Source organism: Scleropages formosus, chromosome 17 (genome assembly GCF_900964775.1).
Source record: "Scleropages formosus chromosome 17, fSclFor1.1, whole genome shotgun sequence".
Classification (NCBI taxonomy): Eukaryota; Metazoa; Chordata; class Actinopteri; order Osteoglossiformes; family Osteoglossidae; genus Scleropages; species Scleropages formosus.
The window spans coordinates 20,710,972-20,729,325 of NC_041822.1; the positions used below are offsets into that span (position 1 = coordinate 20,710,972).

Sequence of the window (18,354 nt, forward strand, 5' to 3'; positions counted from 1 at the left end):
CAAAGGACAATGCATTTTTGTTAAAAGTAAAAGAGATTCAATTATTCTTGAATGTTGGAGCATTTAAATTCTTTTCCTCTTTCATTCTCCATTCAAAGATCCAATATGATGCCTATTACCCTTTTTTTTCCCCATTGCCCTTTGTTTTTTGTTGATGTCAACACCAAATATTTAACATCCCTCCAGAAAATTGTGTTCCACACTTGTGTCCTTTGTATTGAATGGGGGCGTGTCTATTGTCGCTGTGATTGAGATCATCCATCTGGTTGCTTTTTGTCCCCTTCTTTTTTTCCCTCTAAACATTCCCTTTTTGAGATTATCCAGTCTTCTTATAGTGTGTCCCAACCATGATTACCTCAATTCCATCACTGGTGCTTCCATGCGGATGTTCTTCATGGCTTTTTTCCTTCTTGTGTTCTTCATTTGGTGCCTGTTGGACCATCAGCGCTTTTTTGCTGTGGTCTTTCATTGCCTGTTGGACCATAAGTTTTTTCCCCCAGTCCTTCAATTATACATCTCTTCGGCAAAGCCTGTTTGACGTCACCCACATGGCTCTTTGTAATGTGGTCAAAGACCATAACCGCATAAACCCATTGGGATAAGGAATCACCATATTTTGTGCATCAGTGCTTCTACCTAAACAAGGCTGGTTGGCTGGAATCTAAGCCCAAACGGCACCACGCGATATATCCAGGGTAGATTTCCAACAGATGTTAGGAGGTATAGGGCTACACAGGCTTTCCTTTGTGTGGTCTTGCTGCAGTCTAGGATGAGGCAGGGGTTACCCAGCGTATAGCGCACATCGATCTGCTGGCGTTGGGGGCGAAAGCGAAAAAAGCAGCCTTGTGCGGAACTGAAAAGGGGTTTCAGGAAGACTCCTATCCATCAAACATCTCACACACGTAATCCGATGAGAAAAACATGGCTGGATTTGAGCTGAACCCCTCGTGCTCCAATGAGCTCTGGGAAAGACATCACCGCAGAGAGAGCGCTCCTCGGAGAAGGCCGAGATCCCTTTTGTCTTCTCCGCCGAAGGGGATTCGGTCATTTAGATGGCGGGAAGAGGGTGGGAAGCGATACGTATTCGTGTCTACGAGTCATAGTTAAAAAATAAGTGGAGGAATGAGAAAAGTGCAAATGAGCACGAGTAGAACTTTTCCAGGGTCATCTGGGGTCATTAGTGGGTGGCATATATTTCAACCCTGAAGGCATTACTGTGTTTTTAAGAACTATTATGACAGGTCACACCAACAACAAAATCCAAAGTCTTACGAAAGCCAAACACTAGCACTGGAAATCAAAATATGTCTAACTCGCCCAAGTATAATATAATATTACTACAGTTTTTCATTTAACAAGAGGAGAAATTCTGCATCCTGAAAGGTAAATGTGTTGCAGACTTCAAGTACAGTGATGCCAGGCTAATTGATTCCTGCAAAAAAACAAACAAATTTGCAAAATAATAAATGGAAATTTTTCCATTTCATTTACCCCAAATGAAATGTGTCACTATTGAACAGCCCTACTGAAAACAAGTATCAAATCAATGAAAAATTTAGGTAGGTAAATGAAATGTTTACCTAAAACTTTCGACGACAGCTTTACCTAAACAGATCTGTATGCATAAACAGATCTGTGTTCTGCTACTGCTTGATTTTTGTAGCTGCATACGTAGTTTTCTTTAAATGGAAATTGTGGGAAAACTGATTTATATGGAAAAAGAAAAAACATGCATATTCTTATTCATTTTCATTTGCAAGCCATTTATACATCTGGCCCTTTATGAATCTGGCGAACAGACCATAAAACTGGATTCCGGTTAAGAAAGCATGGTGAAAACACTGTAGGTCATTGTTACATGGAAAAGGCCTCAGTAGATAACAGGTAATCTCCATGGCAACTACTATGATGGCAGAATGCACTACACAGGCACTGCACTTAAATCTTAATCCTAAAGAAGAATGAAAAGCAAATAGTTTGAATCAATATTTTTAGGATTACATGCTCATAAAATCTGACAGAATTCACAATCTATAATAAAGTTTGTTCCTGAAAAGCCATTCGATCATTCATCCATCGTCAATAATTACTTGTCCAATGCAGGGAAGTGGTGCTCTGGAGCCTCTCCCAGATGCATAGTGTGCGAGACAGACTCACTGAACAGGACACCAGTCCATCAGAGGACAATAACACACTCAGAGTAAAGGCCAGAGTAAATGCCATGTTTAAATTTATGTGACACACTTGACTGTCCAACCAAAATCGAAACTTGCACGACTAGTACATACTGCTCTAAAAACTATAGGGTGGGAAGAGAAACGACCCATACGGGATTTGTACGAGGTATCTATTTTAAAACAAGCTAAAAAAATTGCTGCTGATAACATATTTTACATGAGAATTTTAACATGTTACCTTCAGGGAGACGATTTAGGATTCAGATGCGTAAATCAAATCGTTATAAAAATTCTTTTGTGCCAACTGCGGTTAAATTATTGAATAGAGGATTCCAAAACTGAGAACTTAGATTGGTATACTGTAGGTTTTTAATATATTTTGATCGTTTTATTTCTTATTTTATTGTATGTTATGGTATGTATTGTTTTATGTGAGTCCAATGTTGTGCACTGGCCGTGTCATGGTTGTCCAAGACAAATCTCCCAGAAATGGGACAATAAAGTATATTTTATTCTATACAGTAAACATGTGGAAACATTGTCATAATTTATCATGTCCATGAGACTAAACTAAAAGTTGGATAATTTCACTTTTAATTTTTTTATTTTGTTTATAGAAACACAATGGAAATCAGGTTTAAATGCTGCAGTAAATAAGCATAAAAGATAAAAAATAAACCAGAAAATAAAAATAATTTGCTGTGTGGAAATTGCTTTTAAATTTTATCATTTACCTTATGCTTAATATACAGTAGCTTAACCCTGGTGGGGGGCATTAGGGCCTTTGACTAAAAGCGAATGGTGCTTCTCTAACTTTATCTGCAACCCTGACAGCAAGGAAGGTGGAAGGAGCATGGTATCGTTAGACAGATGCCAAGCATGATGACACCTGTTGAAACTGCCAACTTTAGCAAACAGAATATATTTTATTATGAAACAGAAGCAACAAACAAAATTCAGTTAAAAATGATGATGACGACATCACAGGGACATTCGGTACCTGTTCATAAATCTTAAAAAAAGTAAATGAAAAAGAAAGATATGCAGCATTCGATGCCTGACAGTTTTTGTGTTTGTCTGGAAGATGAGAAAGTTGAACAATAAGCCATTAAAAGGTTTTTGTTAATATACGAGCAGTTCCCAGATTACAAACGAGTTCTGTTCCTAAATCTGTTTTTAAGTCAAATTTGTACTTAAGTCAGCTAATTGTAGATTTCATCGGGACAGAGCCTTTTACATGCTCCATTATTTTTGCTTTGTCCTTTAAAATTGTCTCAATCCTTGACCAACTGTAGCCTAATGCTATTCCGAAGTTTGTTGGCGTTTCACCTTTTTCAGATCGCTTTATGATTTAAACTAAAGTGGAAATAATAAAATAGACTTTATTCATCCCTAAGGAAACTCTTATGCCAGAGATTGCTCAAACAGATTAACCACAACAATTAAATATAAAAATAAAAATTAAAAAAAAAAAAAAAAAAAAAACACAAAAAGTAAGAAAGCAAAGTGGAAGATAGAAAGTGACACAGCACATGATATTACACCTTATATTACATTATTATTTTAAAATTTAAAAACAATCATGAACGTTTTCCTTTTCTTGGATGCATCGCCATCACTTGCATCACATTTACGCGTTGGTGCCATGGTCGTGAGGATAAAAACAAAACAAAAATTAAAGCCAAATACAGTAACACACTAGACGCTTAACAGCAACGTGGTCCGACTGAAAAGGAAGTCTTTGCCCTACCTCAGGCTGACGAACCGCTGTAGACGCAAAACGTTTTGATGCGCATCGCAAAGTAGTGGCCGTTTGCTATTACGAATCATTGTACGTAACTCAAATTTTTAATATAACAGGCTTTACAGAGGTGGTTCGTAACAATGGGTTGTATGCAAGTTGGACGTTCGTAACCCGGAGTGTCACCCAGAGCTGTGCGTTAGGTGTATTTCATGCATTTTCAACTAACAATATTTTCAACTTGATGGGTTTTGCAGAACGTAACCCCATCGTAAATCGGGGTCCACCTGTAATCAGACCCTTTGGAAGTTGATGCACACCTTTTAATTCACTGTAAAGTTCAAAAATAAGGTAATTTAACAACATGTTATGAATTAAGACAGCTAGCTTTATTTCTTCATTAAAATTCTGGAATAAACGTACAAAAAAAAATTAAAAAGGCACCAAATAATAGTGAAGAAATTTACTTAATCCCCACACCACATCAGAAGAACCTACGTGCGTTAAACAGCGGTATACTGATACTTCAAAGAACCATCCCACAAACAACCCTTCTTCACAACACATTAACTTGCCGATAATCACAAAGTCAACATCTATCATATTCATAAAGCAGAACATGAAATGTCAAAACATTATATCCAGCGTTATTCTTACACTCTGTTGCTTGAAATATAACGGATTATAAGATTTCACCATTACCTATTAATTTGACCACAGCCATGTTCCAGGGAAATTAATTTATATATATTCACTATTACATTAGCAGAATAAAGAAACAATACAATAGTACAACAGTACTGGTTAAAAACTATAAAAATAAATGTTTTCTAAAGTGTGATAAATTGAAGAAAAAAGGTACTTCAGGGATTTTGATCTGTTGAAAGTGACCAGACATTAAATACATTCAAATCGGACAACAGAAGTGACTTATATAAGATTTGGTTAAATGCTACTGCATGTGTGAGCTTTTAATAAATGTTTGCGCTTTTAGGTATCCAACATTCTTTGATGTGAATTTGCTAAAGATTACATACATGGCCACATGCAATATGCTGAGCCGATAAGAACCTCAATTTTACCAGGGGGGTTATACAAGCTCCATTAACAGGCACAGAGAAATATGCAAAACCACAGAGGGTTAAATGTTCTCTAACATGCATGCCTAACATGCCTAACATATAGTCTCGCTTAAAAACCCCATTTCTAAAACTGACTGCTACATAATTGAACAAATAGCAAACTGCTGCCAAGTTATACAAAACATACTAATATTCAATGCAACTTTTTATAAACTTGTATATACAAACTCAGCTTAATATACAATGTTACTGGGTTGGATGTAGTGTTTGAGAATGGTGTCAAAACAATGTTTACAGAGAAGCTTCAAAGTGAACATTTTCACAAATATGTAAGAAAATTAAAGTAATCAGGAATATGAAGGGAGGATTTTATTTCCCGCTTCTGAAGCAGCAGGCAGGACATAAATGCAACCCAAACATGTTTCCAACCCACCACCCCATATAATTGTATAAATATTATTTATTAATAGACTATATTATAACTGAATAGACATAGGGTTAATTATGGAATATTCACAGCAATATATCGGCAGCACAAGGCAATTGTGAAAAACATATATATTGTTATATTGCAGATATGCATCTGCTTATGTTTACTTAAATATGAAATATCATAACATAATCGCCATTATAGTTATTTTATATGCTTCCATGTCATCTGAAAGAAACGGAATACAAATAAAACGTGTTCACCGCTGGACTGCAGAGTTCGCCAACAGTTAACAGTATGTATTTCTCAGAATTGAAGCTTCTCGTGCACAGAGAAAATTCAATGTCTGCAGAGGTGGGTTTGCAAACAGGTTGGGTTGGCAGCCTTTCTGCACAGAGACTAGAAAAAAACACGGGGGGGGGGGGGTTAGAGTGGACTCTTCTAACAGCCATGTCCCGTTTGTGTGCCAGAACACTAGACAAAATCTCCTTCAAAGTGTTAGACACTCTTGGCCAGTTTGTGGAAACCAGGGGAACATCAGCCATTTCCATGTAAATGAGACCTGCATTGAGCTTGGACCCAATGTGCACCTCGTTGACATCTACTATTATTGAAATAATAATAATAATAATAATAATAATAATAATAATAATCATCATCATTGCAGGTCATAATAATACTGCTTTGTATTTACATATATCAGTACTTATGAGAACAAATTTTCTGCAAAGAAAAATAACAGGTGAAACAAACCAAAGAGACAAGAGTTGTTGTGCACCATCAGCACTGTTCCATGGCGGTAAAATATGGGGGGGGGGGGGAATGCACCGTATTGTGAGACAAAGAGAGCTCTTTGGTTCTGTTTCACCACCGTGGCCCCACCCAATCCTCCCCCCAGAGCCTGATTAAGGACAACTCGCACCACACCTGACCCCATCCCAATACACCAACCCACCACAAACACATAACACAAGCCCTACAGCTGCGGAACAAATTTCCTACATATCCTTAAGTCCTCTGACTGCACTGAAAAACTATGCTAATAATGTCTTTCGCTTGTCAGGCTGAATCACGGACCTTTACTGCCGTACCTGCTCGACCATAGCTAAAAGCTGTGACGCAACACCAAAAACAGGACTTCTTCAGAAATACAAAAAGTTTACCTGGAAATCTTGAGCCTTCTTATACCTTTAAATTTCAAATTTCTACTTGCAAAACACTCCATTCTGTAGTTTAAATCTAAGAGTGCAATCGAGTACAAATCCCCGTCCTGAGATTCGGGGATAACTTTAGCTGCTAGGTTTTGTCGGAAAACGATGCTAATTTGTTGCGAACTCTGGTGTATCTTCCACAGATCCAACATGCAGGTCAACGTTGCAATTTAAAAACGACTCCAACGGAAAGAAAGCGACGCACATGACGACACGGCGGGCTAAACCCAAACGACGTGTTTAATCTAAGGAATTTAGGCAATGTCCACCACTACGGATAATTACCAATAAATACATAGGTAGGGCTTAAAGGTGAGGGTTGCACGAAAAACAAAATACGCAAGAGAACATCAAAAGCTCACGGTGTGATACTCTCCAGGCTCGCTAGTAGCAAAATGGCAAATTAATGTGCACAATTTTTGTTCTTGTAACTCCACGTCTGTCTATGCAAATTTGCTCAAAATAAGGCAATATGTTCAAAATGTCAAAGGGTATATACAGGAGCCTGAAGTTACAAAAAGCTCTAGAAGACTAGACTAGAGAGACTTCACATCGCCCTCGCGTCCGAAGACATTTTTAGGGCATTACCAATTAAACGAGCGTAATCGATCGGCGGTTCAAATGTTGCTTGTTCACCAGCGCCACCCAGTGGTGGAGGACATTCTCCATCATACTCTTTCACAAGTGCTTTGACACCTAGGCCTTGGCTGGGAGCAATCCCTCACTGCCAACTCCTTACATTCTCACCAGAACGACGGCACGCGCCGGGAGCTGTTCGGAGTACCTTAAATCCCACCCCTTCTCTGAAATTCCAGAGGTTTTCTTTGTTTCGCCATTTCCTAAAACGCTGCTCCTGAGTTATTCTAGGGTTATTAGAACAAGGCAAGTGAGACACCCAGTGTTTCATGAGACTGTGGTGCCCCCTGCTGGATAACATCAGCAAAGCTATTACACCTAAAGGAGAGTATAGTATGCTGCATGTCGATCGTTTGAAGCAATGAAACCATGGCGACACCGGGCTGCTAGTGAGGGACGAGTTCGGCAGCTGAATATCCTCACGCAGCCCTTCGACCTGTAACAACCAGAGCCCCACACTGCGGTTCCCTTTAGCCTTGGCTGCAGGATAAGTGAAACGACCGGGAAGCTGGACGCAGAGGACTAGAGGCCCGTCAGGTCCACGATAGCTTTGATGAAGATGGTGTCGTCTCGGATGTAGGTGTTCTTGGAGTCCAGCTTGGACAGCGGGCAGAAGAGCGGACAGCCGCTGGCGATGTTCATCTCGCTGACGGGCCGCTGGAACGAGCTGGAGCTCACATCGGGACGGAAGGCATCAATGATGTGTTCGCGGTTGTTCTGGTCCAACAGCATTAGCGTAACCTGTGGGGAAAATAATTAGTGCATTTAATAATATTACATAGTGCACTCTACCTCTCTCAGTAACCCGTAGACCTCATACGCAAGAGATCCTCGACTCACGACATATATGACTTACACCGACCTAAACTTACGACGGTGGTCCCATCATCCTCGTTAGTTTCGAGTCCTCGTGTTACTGCAATATCTAACAACAACTGCTCCAGTGCGGCCGTGTTGCCACAAGAGAACATATTTCCTACTGATTCAGTCAGCGTGTCTACCGGTGGTTGAATTATTAATATTAATAATTTTTATTTACAGAATGGTTCCTTTGCGATTCCCTTGCGATGACTTTTTATTTAATTTTGCAAGTGAAACTGTGACTATTGTGTGGGTGCAGAAAAGAAAAAGTGAAAGAAGTTTTGAAAGATTTAAAAGTGAAAGAAAGAATATAGTTGGAAAACTGTACTGTATTTATTATTCTATATTGTTACTACTTAAATATGAATAATGGGTGAATTTAGTGAAAAAATACAAAGTCATTATTCAACACAGCATTCATACATGTTAATTGTTTATGTATCTTTATAGTATGGTACGTTGAGGACTTATGATGCAGGATGGCATACGAGGTGGTCATTGGTTGGACCCCATCAGCTATCGTTGCATATTCTTATAAAAGAGTTAATGCAATATAACGTTAAAGTCATCATAATGCAGACAAATACACGAGAACTCAATTTCTATGTTCTAAGGGGTCTATGTTAGATCAATGAAGCGATTTACACTCTATGCGATATGTGCTTACAAGCTCTCAGGACATACGATCACCAATCATGCGCCTACGGGTTTTAATACCAATCATGTTTATCGCTCTCAAACGATAAACCTTCAGTTTTTACATACTTAGAGGATCAGGAATTTTACTGAAGCAGCTGACGCTAGTTACCCTAGGTCAAGGGTGGGATGGGAGTTGAAGGTGATTTTGAACCACTACACCACCTACTGTCTGCTGTGCTATATCCAATCAGGAGATGCTCCTATCAGAAGTGATGCTCAAGAGCTCAACACAAGTACATTCTAGAAAGAGTCAAGCATGGAATAAGTCCAAAAAAAAAATAAATAAATAAAAGGGAGATGCAGTTAACAGGTGAATTCCTGCGCCCTCCCACCTTCTGGTTAAAGGGCCACTTCAGAAGTGCGTCACTGGGACCCCTCATCACCACAAAGAAGAGGGACAGGTGGCTGCCGCGTCCCGTGCCGTCACCGTTCAGGTAGATCCTCAGACACATCTTGTAGCCATATTTGCTCGTATAAAAGGCTGAGAAAAAGGACAAGAATGATGAAGTAAAGACAGTCAAGTGTGTTTCTGTAGCATAAAAATCTAGAATTATTCCTAGTCTGTTTTGTGTGCATAATTAGGGTGTGCAAAATGAACGAGAGAGGAAAGGAGGAGAAAAAAAAACTTGTCTTATTGTAGAACAAAATCGGTTACAGTATTAATTAAATTTGCACGCCCTCAGTTACCATTTAGGCAAACGCACAAGATCAACACATCAGTCATAACACTCATGTAAACAGGCACTCAGATGTATTTCATTATTTTTAGGTGAAATTATTTTGTGATGCTCCTCAGCAGCAGCAGAGCGATTAATGATGGCTATTGGTTTACATCGGCCGGGGGGGATCTCTGATGTTGCACCCCCAAGAAAGGCACTTAACCTGAATTTCTCCAGTGAGACATCCAGCTGTGAACAGATGTTTCAGTGGAAAAAACCATTATGAGCAAACTTTGCTTTATTAAATACCTTTGTTTCTGTATCTATTGATCATTTTTGGCGCTACAGAACAGTCGCAACTTATGCAGGGAGTGACTGATGGAAAGTACAATCAAAAATGGTGTATAACCTTAGGGGATATAAGATCCTAAGCTTCACTTGACACAAAATTATATATAAAATGTCTACATTTCTGAAAAATGTAATTACTCAAGAATAAATGAGAAACTCAAAAAAAAAAAAAAAAAAAAAAAAAAAAGGGTTTAACAGATATGACATTTTGATATCGAAATAAAATTTACTACACACACGCAACTATATACCTCGGACCATAACAGTAATACCTGAGAAGTGAGAAAAATAAGATGTGTGTGGAGTATATGGCAGCATCAAAAAAACCAAAAAAAAATTAAAATGCATTTTTAATCAATTTTTTGAGGCAGAGAGAAAAAAAATGGCCCATGAAGCATGTACCATGTGACTGTGATGTATTGCGTTGCCTCACTAAAAACTACACGACAGTATGACCTCTTCTTGGAACTTAACTCCAGTTCCTTAACCGCAGTGCCACATGTCTGCCCAAATATTACAAGTCAAAGGGAAATTCCACCCAAAATAACCTCATCACATGCACTTATAGGCAAAACGGTGATCATGTGGGTCTTCATTAAAAACTACTGGTAGTGACTTGTGCTTGGGCACAAACTTGGGAAAGGCCTGTTTTATGACTTTCGAAAAGAGGGATGTTTAGATATCTTTAAACTACTCTAATACTAGAGCATGTGAGTGATGAGAAGCCAAAGAAAGAAAGTTTCTTAGGGAATTCACAGAAATTCTGAAAATATATTTTTGAAATGCTTTAAACATCTTATGTTTTTCTGCCTTTTTCCCCCACTAGTTTTAAATTTTTTCCCTTCCTTTGTTAGCCCCAAAATTTAACTGGAATAATGGGAAGTCTAGAACTGGTGTTCAATGAGTGAAATGGTCCAGAAGCTCACCCGGAGAGAACATGGCGGGCGCCCGCCCAGCGATGGCGTCCTGCCTCTTCTTGGTGAAGTCCGAGATCCTCCAGACGAAGATGCCGTCGAACGTTGCGGCCGACATCTCGCGCAGCCTCCCCTCCATCTCCGCGATGGTCAGGTCCTTCAGGCCCACGGCCCTCTCAAGCTGTCGCACCTGCAACCGCCACAACAGCATGAGCGCAATGCGGGCAGACGATGCTCCTCCCGGAGAGATAGGCAAATCGTTTCTGCAATAAAACTGCCAGAAACTCCAAAGTACAGCTAACAATTTAAGATGTTAAAATGCTTCTATTGTATCTGTGAGCTGGCTCCTTATTTTTAAAATTTAAAAAAAAAATATATAAATTTTCCCAGTTTATTTTTAATTACATTTTCTTCACTAATTTTTTTCTATATTTTCTCTTTGCAGTGGGGTGAAAGCCTCCTGCGTTTACCCGTCCAGCCCATAGATGGCGCTAAAACGCACCCAAACAACACAGGACTGTGGCATGACCTTCATCCCACTCAGGATATTCTGCTTTATCTCTCATTTAAGCAAAGGTTTCCTAACTGCTCCTACGAAATTACCCCTTGAAGTGGGGGCTCTTACACCGGGGTGAAATAATGTTTATTTCTTAAGTGGGGGGGATAAAAATATTCATTCACAGATGCACAAATTTGCACTTAACGCCAAAATAGACTGCGATACCTAAAATGGTACTGAACTGAACCGATAAAGGAACGACCCAAGATCAGCTGACGCTGCTTAGACTAATGAAATGTTTTCATACGTCTGACTGCAAAAACATACAATATACAAAATCCACTAAGCACAAAGTTTTATATACCACACATTAACCACATCTTAACCTAAAAATGTTAAGCTGCATGATCATATCATTGTTTAAACACATCTGTGACTAAAATTACCACGTTTAACTGGGTTGACACTATTTGTATTTCAAAACAATGCAGTTAATGTACTTTTTTTTTCTTTTTTTACCCCATGCAGAAGTCAGTTTTGGTATGGCAGTAAAAACGGCCCACATAACGGGCAAGAATTTCACCGTATTGATCCGAAGGCTTACCGCATGAGCCAAACGGTGCTTATTTTTATAAGTGGCAGATCTACGTGTTGAAGTCAAGTTTCGTAACCTCTGTGTTGCGACTTGAAAAGGTGCTAAAAAAAAGCATAACAGCTGAAGACAGCGAAGCTCTTCACTGTTACTTGTGCAGTTTTTTCCACTGCAATATCAACGTCAAACCTGAAACTGATGCCTCAATAGGGTGGGCTAAGGGACGCACCTTATTGCTGAGGGTCTCCACCTTGTCCTGGTCCAGCCGGTGCTGCCGGTTGTGGGCCTCCAGGGTGGTGGCGGCGCGTTCCACCTCGCGGTTCAGCACGCACACGATGTTCTCGAAGGTGGACGCCTTCAACTCAAGCTCCTGGCACCGGCGGCCCAGCTCCGCAACCTTGGCCTTCTCGCTCTGCAGCTGCAGCTCCAGGGCGGCGGCGCCGGCGCTAGGCAGAGGCGTGAAGGAGGTGGGCAGCGCGGCAGGGGCGCATGCCCCCTGCACGGGGGCGGCGGCCGCCGCCGCGGTCAACTTGCTCACGCGTGCCTCCAGGTCTCGCAGCGACTGGTGCAGCTCGTGGATCTTGTGGCTGGCCAGTTCGAGACTCTGGGGCTGCATGCCCTCCAGGTTCACCTTGAGGCCCATGATGCAGTGCAGAAGGAGGTTCAGGTGCTCGTAGGAGCAGGCGCGTTCATGCTCGTGGATCTTCTCCTTCTCCACCTCGGGAGCAAACAAAGAGAACGCGGTAAGACCGTTCACCAGGTAAAGTACTGCATTATGCATCCAATATGCTAACAAGCGTAAAGTAAAACAATTCAGCACACAAAAAGAGAAGGTACTCACGGACATGTCGCACCCGACAACGTGAAATCTGCACGGTGCTCTGAATTTGCTGCAGAACTTAATATGGTCCACATACTGAAATGAGAATGTTAAATAATGAACTCGGCAAATTTTTACGTTACGTTATTTTAAAATACGGTACAGCGGGTGGCACAGCGGTTGGAGCAGTCACCAGGTTTGAACCCCCGCTACAGCTCAATCAAGGCAATTACAGTACAAATACACAACTCTATAAATGCGCTATTTTCCACGAGATGAAACATATCTATCTATCCCTCCATCCATCCATCCATCACGGTGAGTAAGGATCTCACCTTTTCTCTGGGGATCTTTTTCTTGGCACAGCCTTCACAGATCATAGGGTACTTTGGGCAGATCTCATCGTGAGCCTGAACAGAACACCAAGAAGAAATGCCTTAATGTGTATATAATATATAATATATATTTTTTTTTAATTTGCAAATAATTGCAACCATCTACACCCAGATATATAACCAGGGAAAAATGTCAAAACCATTTTCGAACACTGAAAAAGCAGAAACTTGAAATTTTACAATGTGCGCCTACTCAAAACTTACATGACTTTTGTTGCCCGATATACCTAATATCAAAATCACAACCAATATTTCAACAAAGCAAATCATGTATTGACCTGTAATTGAACTGCGTGCTCAATCAATCTATGCATGTATGCAGAACCATCCCCACCCCGAGGTCCCTTTTACCTTGATGTTTTTAAACTGAAAGGGTTCCTTGCAGTACTTGCAGTTGAGCGTCCTCTCGGGGCACTCGCGCTCGTTGTGGCGCTCCTGCTCGTTAAATCGCAGGAGCTCTTTGCACGAAGGGCACGGAACGATCATGAACTCGCACTTTCCCTCGTGGTTACGCTGTGCAGAAGGGATGACGAGAAACAACCGAAAGGGACCGTCGAATAAACCGCCGAAGTCGCTGCAACCTCTTTATTCGGTGCAGCTGGTGGTTAGAGCTGCCGCCTTTGGACCCAACGGTTGCGGGTTCAAATCCCAGCTATAGTACCCTCGAGAATGGTACTTACCCTAAACTGCCCCAGTAACAACTACTCAGCTGCATATATGGGTAAATCATCGTAAAGCATACTGGAGAAAAGCATCAGATAAACAAATGTTTTATTATTATTATTCCTAGAAGTGCTTCATTAACACCCCGTACCTCATACTCTTTCACTGTTCCTGTCCATGTGCATCCTTCATTTGGACAAACTGCAGCAAGGCCTTCCACTTCCCTCCGGGCCGCGTTATCGGGGAAGGCCTGCGAGACGTTACGTAACACAGGATGGTAGGACACACACACACACACACACACACACACACACACACACACACACACACACACACGGAGTCTGTGACAGCTCTGTTTGGGTCAAAGGTCATCTGAACACAGTACAGTATGTCGTAAGACTTGCCTCTGTCCTAACATAACGTGAACGACCCTGGTCAGACCCCGATTACGAGTTACATTTACCCACTGGCACACCCACACACCCCACTTCAACTTTTGGTAAATTTTCACACACACTGTAACTACAGAATGCTTCACCAGATTTCTTATTTATTACGCTTTTGTAATTTATAAGAGATTCCGAAGGTGAAGCATTTCATAAATCAAAACATGGTCGTACACAACTTCTTTACTGATTGAAGTTTACAAAAATTAAAAAAAATAAATAAATAAATAAAAATAAAAAAAAAAAAAAACATTTACCTTAAAAAACTATATTTTCCCTGAAACCCATCTATTTTTGTCCACTGCAGTGGACATTTATATTTTAAGTACTAACTCCCTAACGGTACATTACACAGAACACAATGCATATTGTAGAGGACATTCTATGACATTAAATGTTATCAGATGTTTGGGGGCGGTGCTTGAACAACTTCCTAGAGATCCATCCAAAACTGTATTCTTGTTACGTCCCAAAAATATATAAACAAAGACTGTAATCGTGCTACTGGCGATTTCAAATTATTTACTAATAAACACGAACACAGAGCAATGGAAAAATGGGACGACGTACACATCCTTGCTTCAGAATAGACGTCGGTTCTTCAAATATATCTTCCTTAATACAGGCACTGCATTTCTGGGGTCCAGAACTGTAGGGACACAAGTGAGAATTGCAGAAGTACATTTACATGTTCAGTATCAGGTAACTGTAATATTAAACTACTTCACATTTCGCACACGTTTTGTCTGAAGCCGCTTGCCCCGAGCGGGGTTGTGGCGAACCGGAGCCTAACCCGGCAACTCAGGGCGTAAGGCTGGAGGGGGAGGGGTCACACCCAGGACGGGACGCCAGTCCGTCGCAAGGCACCCCAAGAGGGAGTCGAACCCAAGACCCACCGGAGAGCAGGACCCGGTCAAACCCGCTGCTCCACTGCGCCCCCCAGTACTTTGCATTTCGTTACATTCCATTTCGGAAACTTCACATTTACACCTTTCTCACCTATTTATGGTTTATCTTTTAGTGAGAGTACAGTGCTAGCGGTTCTCTGAGGGCTTGGGTGTAAAACCTCTCTGTCGGTCCAGTCGCTTAACTACTACGCCACCTGCTGCCTGTCACCATGACCCTCGATATCTCTTTACATTACTGATTCACAGCAAACGTATGAATCACATGTTTAAACACAGCAAATATATACGTATATGTTCGTCACTTGAGAAGTTCCCCCGGCTTGAAAACATAACACTGCAAGCAACAGATTTAAATTATCTGAATTTTAAACTGAATTAAATTTTTAAATAAATTGTTTCATTTATTGATTTTAATTTTTGTGGAGTGAGATCATCACTTAGCCAAGCTAGTCAGAAAAGAAAAAAAAAAAAAAACATTTCAAGCCACAAAGAAAACAGAGGACACTACCATATTTAATCAATAATCACAATACTCTAATAGCAAACATGAGAGCCAGTTAAACATCAGTCCGAAATGCAAATCAAGATAAAAATAGTTTCTGCTTGTGTCTGTTAAGATAGAGAGAGAGAGAGAGAGAGAGACTCTCACACACACACACACACACACACACACACACACACACACACAGCCATAATTACAGTTTTCTTTCCAGGAATTGTCATTAAAGGGGCCGCAGAACAAGTGACTGATATAGCAAAGTGAGAGCAGCACATGGAAGTGAACCTCGTGTTGATGTTACTCAAGACCTGCTGGATCTCAACGACCACCAAATCAGGACCCACGTAGGAAGGGCTTCGAACCCTCTAGAAATTCAGTAAATGACTAGAACCTCAAAGGCGCTGGTTATTAGTATTTTGAGATATTTTAAAGCTGGTAAGGAATATCAGCACATGATTGGTCACTGGATCCAGCTGAATTTTGAGGACCACAACATCAGGATGGGTGCAGGTAGCCTGTTTTCCACAACCTTCTGAATCTTCAACAGAGTTAGTTGTTAGTATCGCAAGGCATTTGCAAGCTGACGACAAACATCAACTCATGGCTGGTCCCGGAGAGCAACTGGATCTCAGTTTCACAACAAATGTAAAAAGGTAAGCAGGGAAAACCAAACCTTTGAGGGATTTAATAAACAGCAGGAACCTCAGACCTGCTGGATGCGAAAGACGGGAGCATCGGGACCAACCTATGTGCCCATGTACGTCGGACTTCCAAGTTCCAACCATCTAAATATGGAAAAGAAGCCTAGAACTTCAAACTAACTGGTCATTAATATTACAAGACATTCATCAGATGAGAACGCATGGTTGACTCCATAGACCTGCGGGACCTCAACGATTACAGTCACAGAACCCAAGTACATAACCATCCAGGTCTTCAGCAAATTGCTACCTTGAAAAGTGTTGTTCACCCGTACTGCAAGGTATTTATGAAACGGCGATTAATACGAAGACATGACACAGACCAGCTAAGAGTCAGAACCGACTCCGTGCCCACGTGGGTAGGACACGTAACCTTCCGAGTCTTCGACAAACACCAAGATCCTCAAGACGCCGATGACATCACGAAGAAGACCAAAACAGGGCTGGCAACTCAGAGCAGCACGATCTCAATGACAACGTTACCGGGAGCCATTTCTACACCCACGCAGGTCGGACGCCCAACCTTGCAGATCTTCGACATCAGATGATCGGCACATGGTCGACACCAAGAAGCAGGTAAATATCAACGAACGGAGCGTCGGCGCTCGACTCCATGCTCGCGGAGGTGGGACACCCGACCTCCTCCAAGACCTTCCTTCAGGCTTCGCCCAACCGACGACCGGTCCTCGGCAGGCGATGCCGCGGAGGCGCAGGTGACACCTGGCGACCCACCTGACGGCCCGGTTGAAGCAGTAGGAGCAGAAGCGGTGGCCGCACTCGGCCTGGAAGGGCCTCCGCAGGATCTTCTGGCACGCGGTGCACAGGTGCTTGTCCTCGTGCTTGTCGGCCAGGACGGAGGTGGGGAAGCCGGGCTTGTTGCCCTCCAGGGAGGACGGCGGGGACGGCTCCTGCTCAGCCATCCTTAGCCTCGCTGGCGTCGCGGCTTACTCTCACTGGGATCACTCGAGTCACCGGCGTTACCCCCCGAGCACACGCACGCGCGGCACCTGCGGGCAAGCGAGAGCGCGCTCCGTTGCCATCGCGCGCGCACATACACACAACAATGCAATTTGAACGACGAAGAGAAGGAAAAAAAAAATGACAACAATGACGTTATTTAAGTGTGACGCTGCAGCGTTTCTGGCCAATTGCTCATCATTCCGAGAAGAACTTTCGCAAAAAAAAAAAAGCACGCGCGCCTGTCGCAAATTTAGAAACGCCGTGCGACACGTTCCTTTTATTTTTTTTTTTATGCTATTGTAGCACTTTTTATTATTATTTGCGCTGTGGTTCTTGTTGTTTGTGCAGGGGCGTCGCCGACTCCGTCACGCGCCGTGCTCCTCAGGCGCCGCGTGCAGGTGTGACGTCCTGCACGCGCGCTCGCTGCGCAGACGACGGGCCCGCGGCGCGCGAGGGAGCGGGACTCTTTTGTTGTCTGTCCGCGTGCCGCGGCCGCCGTTCCCCCAACAGCCCGTTCGCCATCTTGCCTGCCTGCTCGCTCACCCGCTCGCTCCACGCCCCCTCCCTTTCCCTTTATTTACACTCGCCGTGCGCGCTCCCTCCGTTTTGTGTGCGGGCCCTCCCCCTCCCCTTCGGTACACCCTTCCAAATAAAAAAAAAGGTGTGTCGCTCGAAGAGAGGCACGAAAAGGAGAGATAAAGAGAGGTGGGGTCACCTACCAGCGTCGCGGAGGCGTCATCTGTGCGGCGAAGACTGGTGTAGCGCCCCCCCCCCGCTCCACCCCGTTCGTTTTCGCTTTGCGAGAAACGTGCACGCGCCTGACGGACACGTGGACGCAGAACTCCGGAGTTCCAGTTCAACCGCTTCCTCCCTCCGTCCCCAGAACGCTCGCTTTTTACACCGCCGCATGGGGTTGCCAAAAATAACAATAATAATCACAACAATAAGAATAATTTTAATGCTGGAGATGGAATAAGAGCTCGAAAACAGGAATTAACTTGAGCGGTGTAGGTTGTCAGTAAGTCAGGTCCCACGAGTCTCGAGAGAGGATCTGTAAAATAACTCCCGTCGTTGAAGCAGTGTGTCTTTCACACACAGCCCGGCGAGTCA

The 18,354-nt window shown here is 42.4% G+C and overlaps 1 protein-coding gene across 1 annotated transcript; it reads right to left on the reverse strand.

Moving 5' to 3' along the window:
- Positions 1-3,926: 3,926 nt before the first annotated feature.
- Positions 3,927-18,039, reverse strand: LOC108938148 (TNF receptor-associated factor 2-like). The gene is made up of 11 exons (XM_029259532.1): positions 17,964-18,039; positions 17,017-17,291; positions 14,747-14,825; positions 13,882-13,980; positions 13,419-13,580; positions 13,008-13,082; positions 12,694-12,768; positions 12,082-12,570; positions 10,774-10,951; positions 9,170-9,318; positions 3,927-8,018 (listed from the first exon to the last, which is right to left on the reverse strand). Exons 2-11 carry the CDS (start codon positions 17,202-17,204, stop codon positions 7,800-7,802), a joined length of 1,713 nt encoding a protein of 570 aa, XP_029115365.1. The 5' UTR covers positions 17,205-17,291; positions 17,964-18,039; the 3' UTR covers positions 3,927-7,799.
- Between the last annotated feature and the right edge of the window lie 315 nt (positions 18,040-18,354).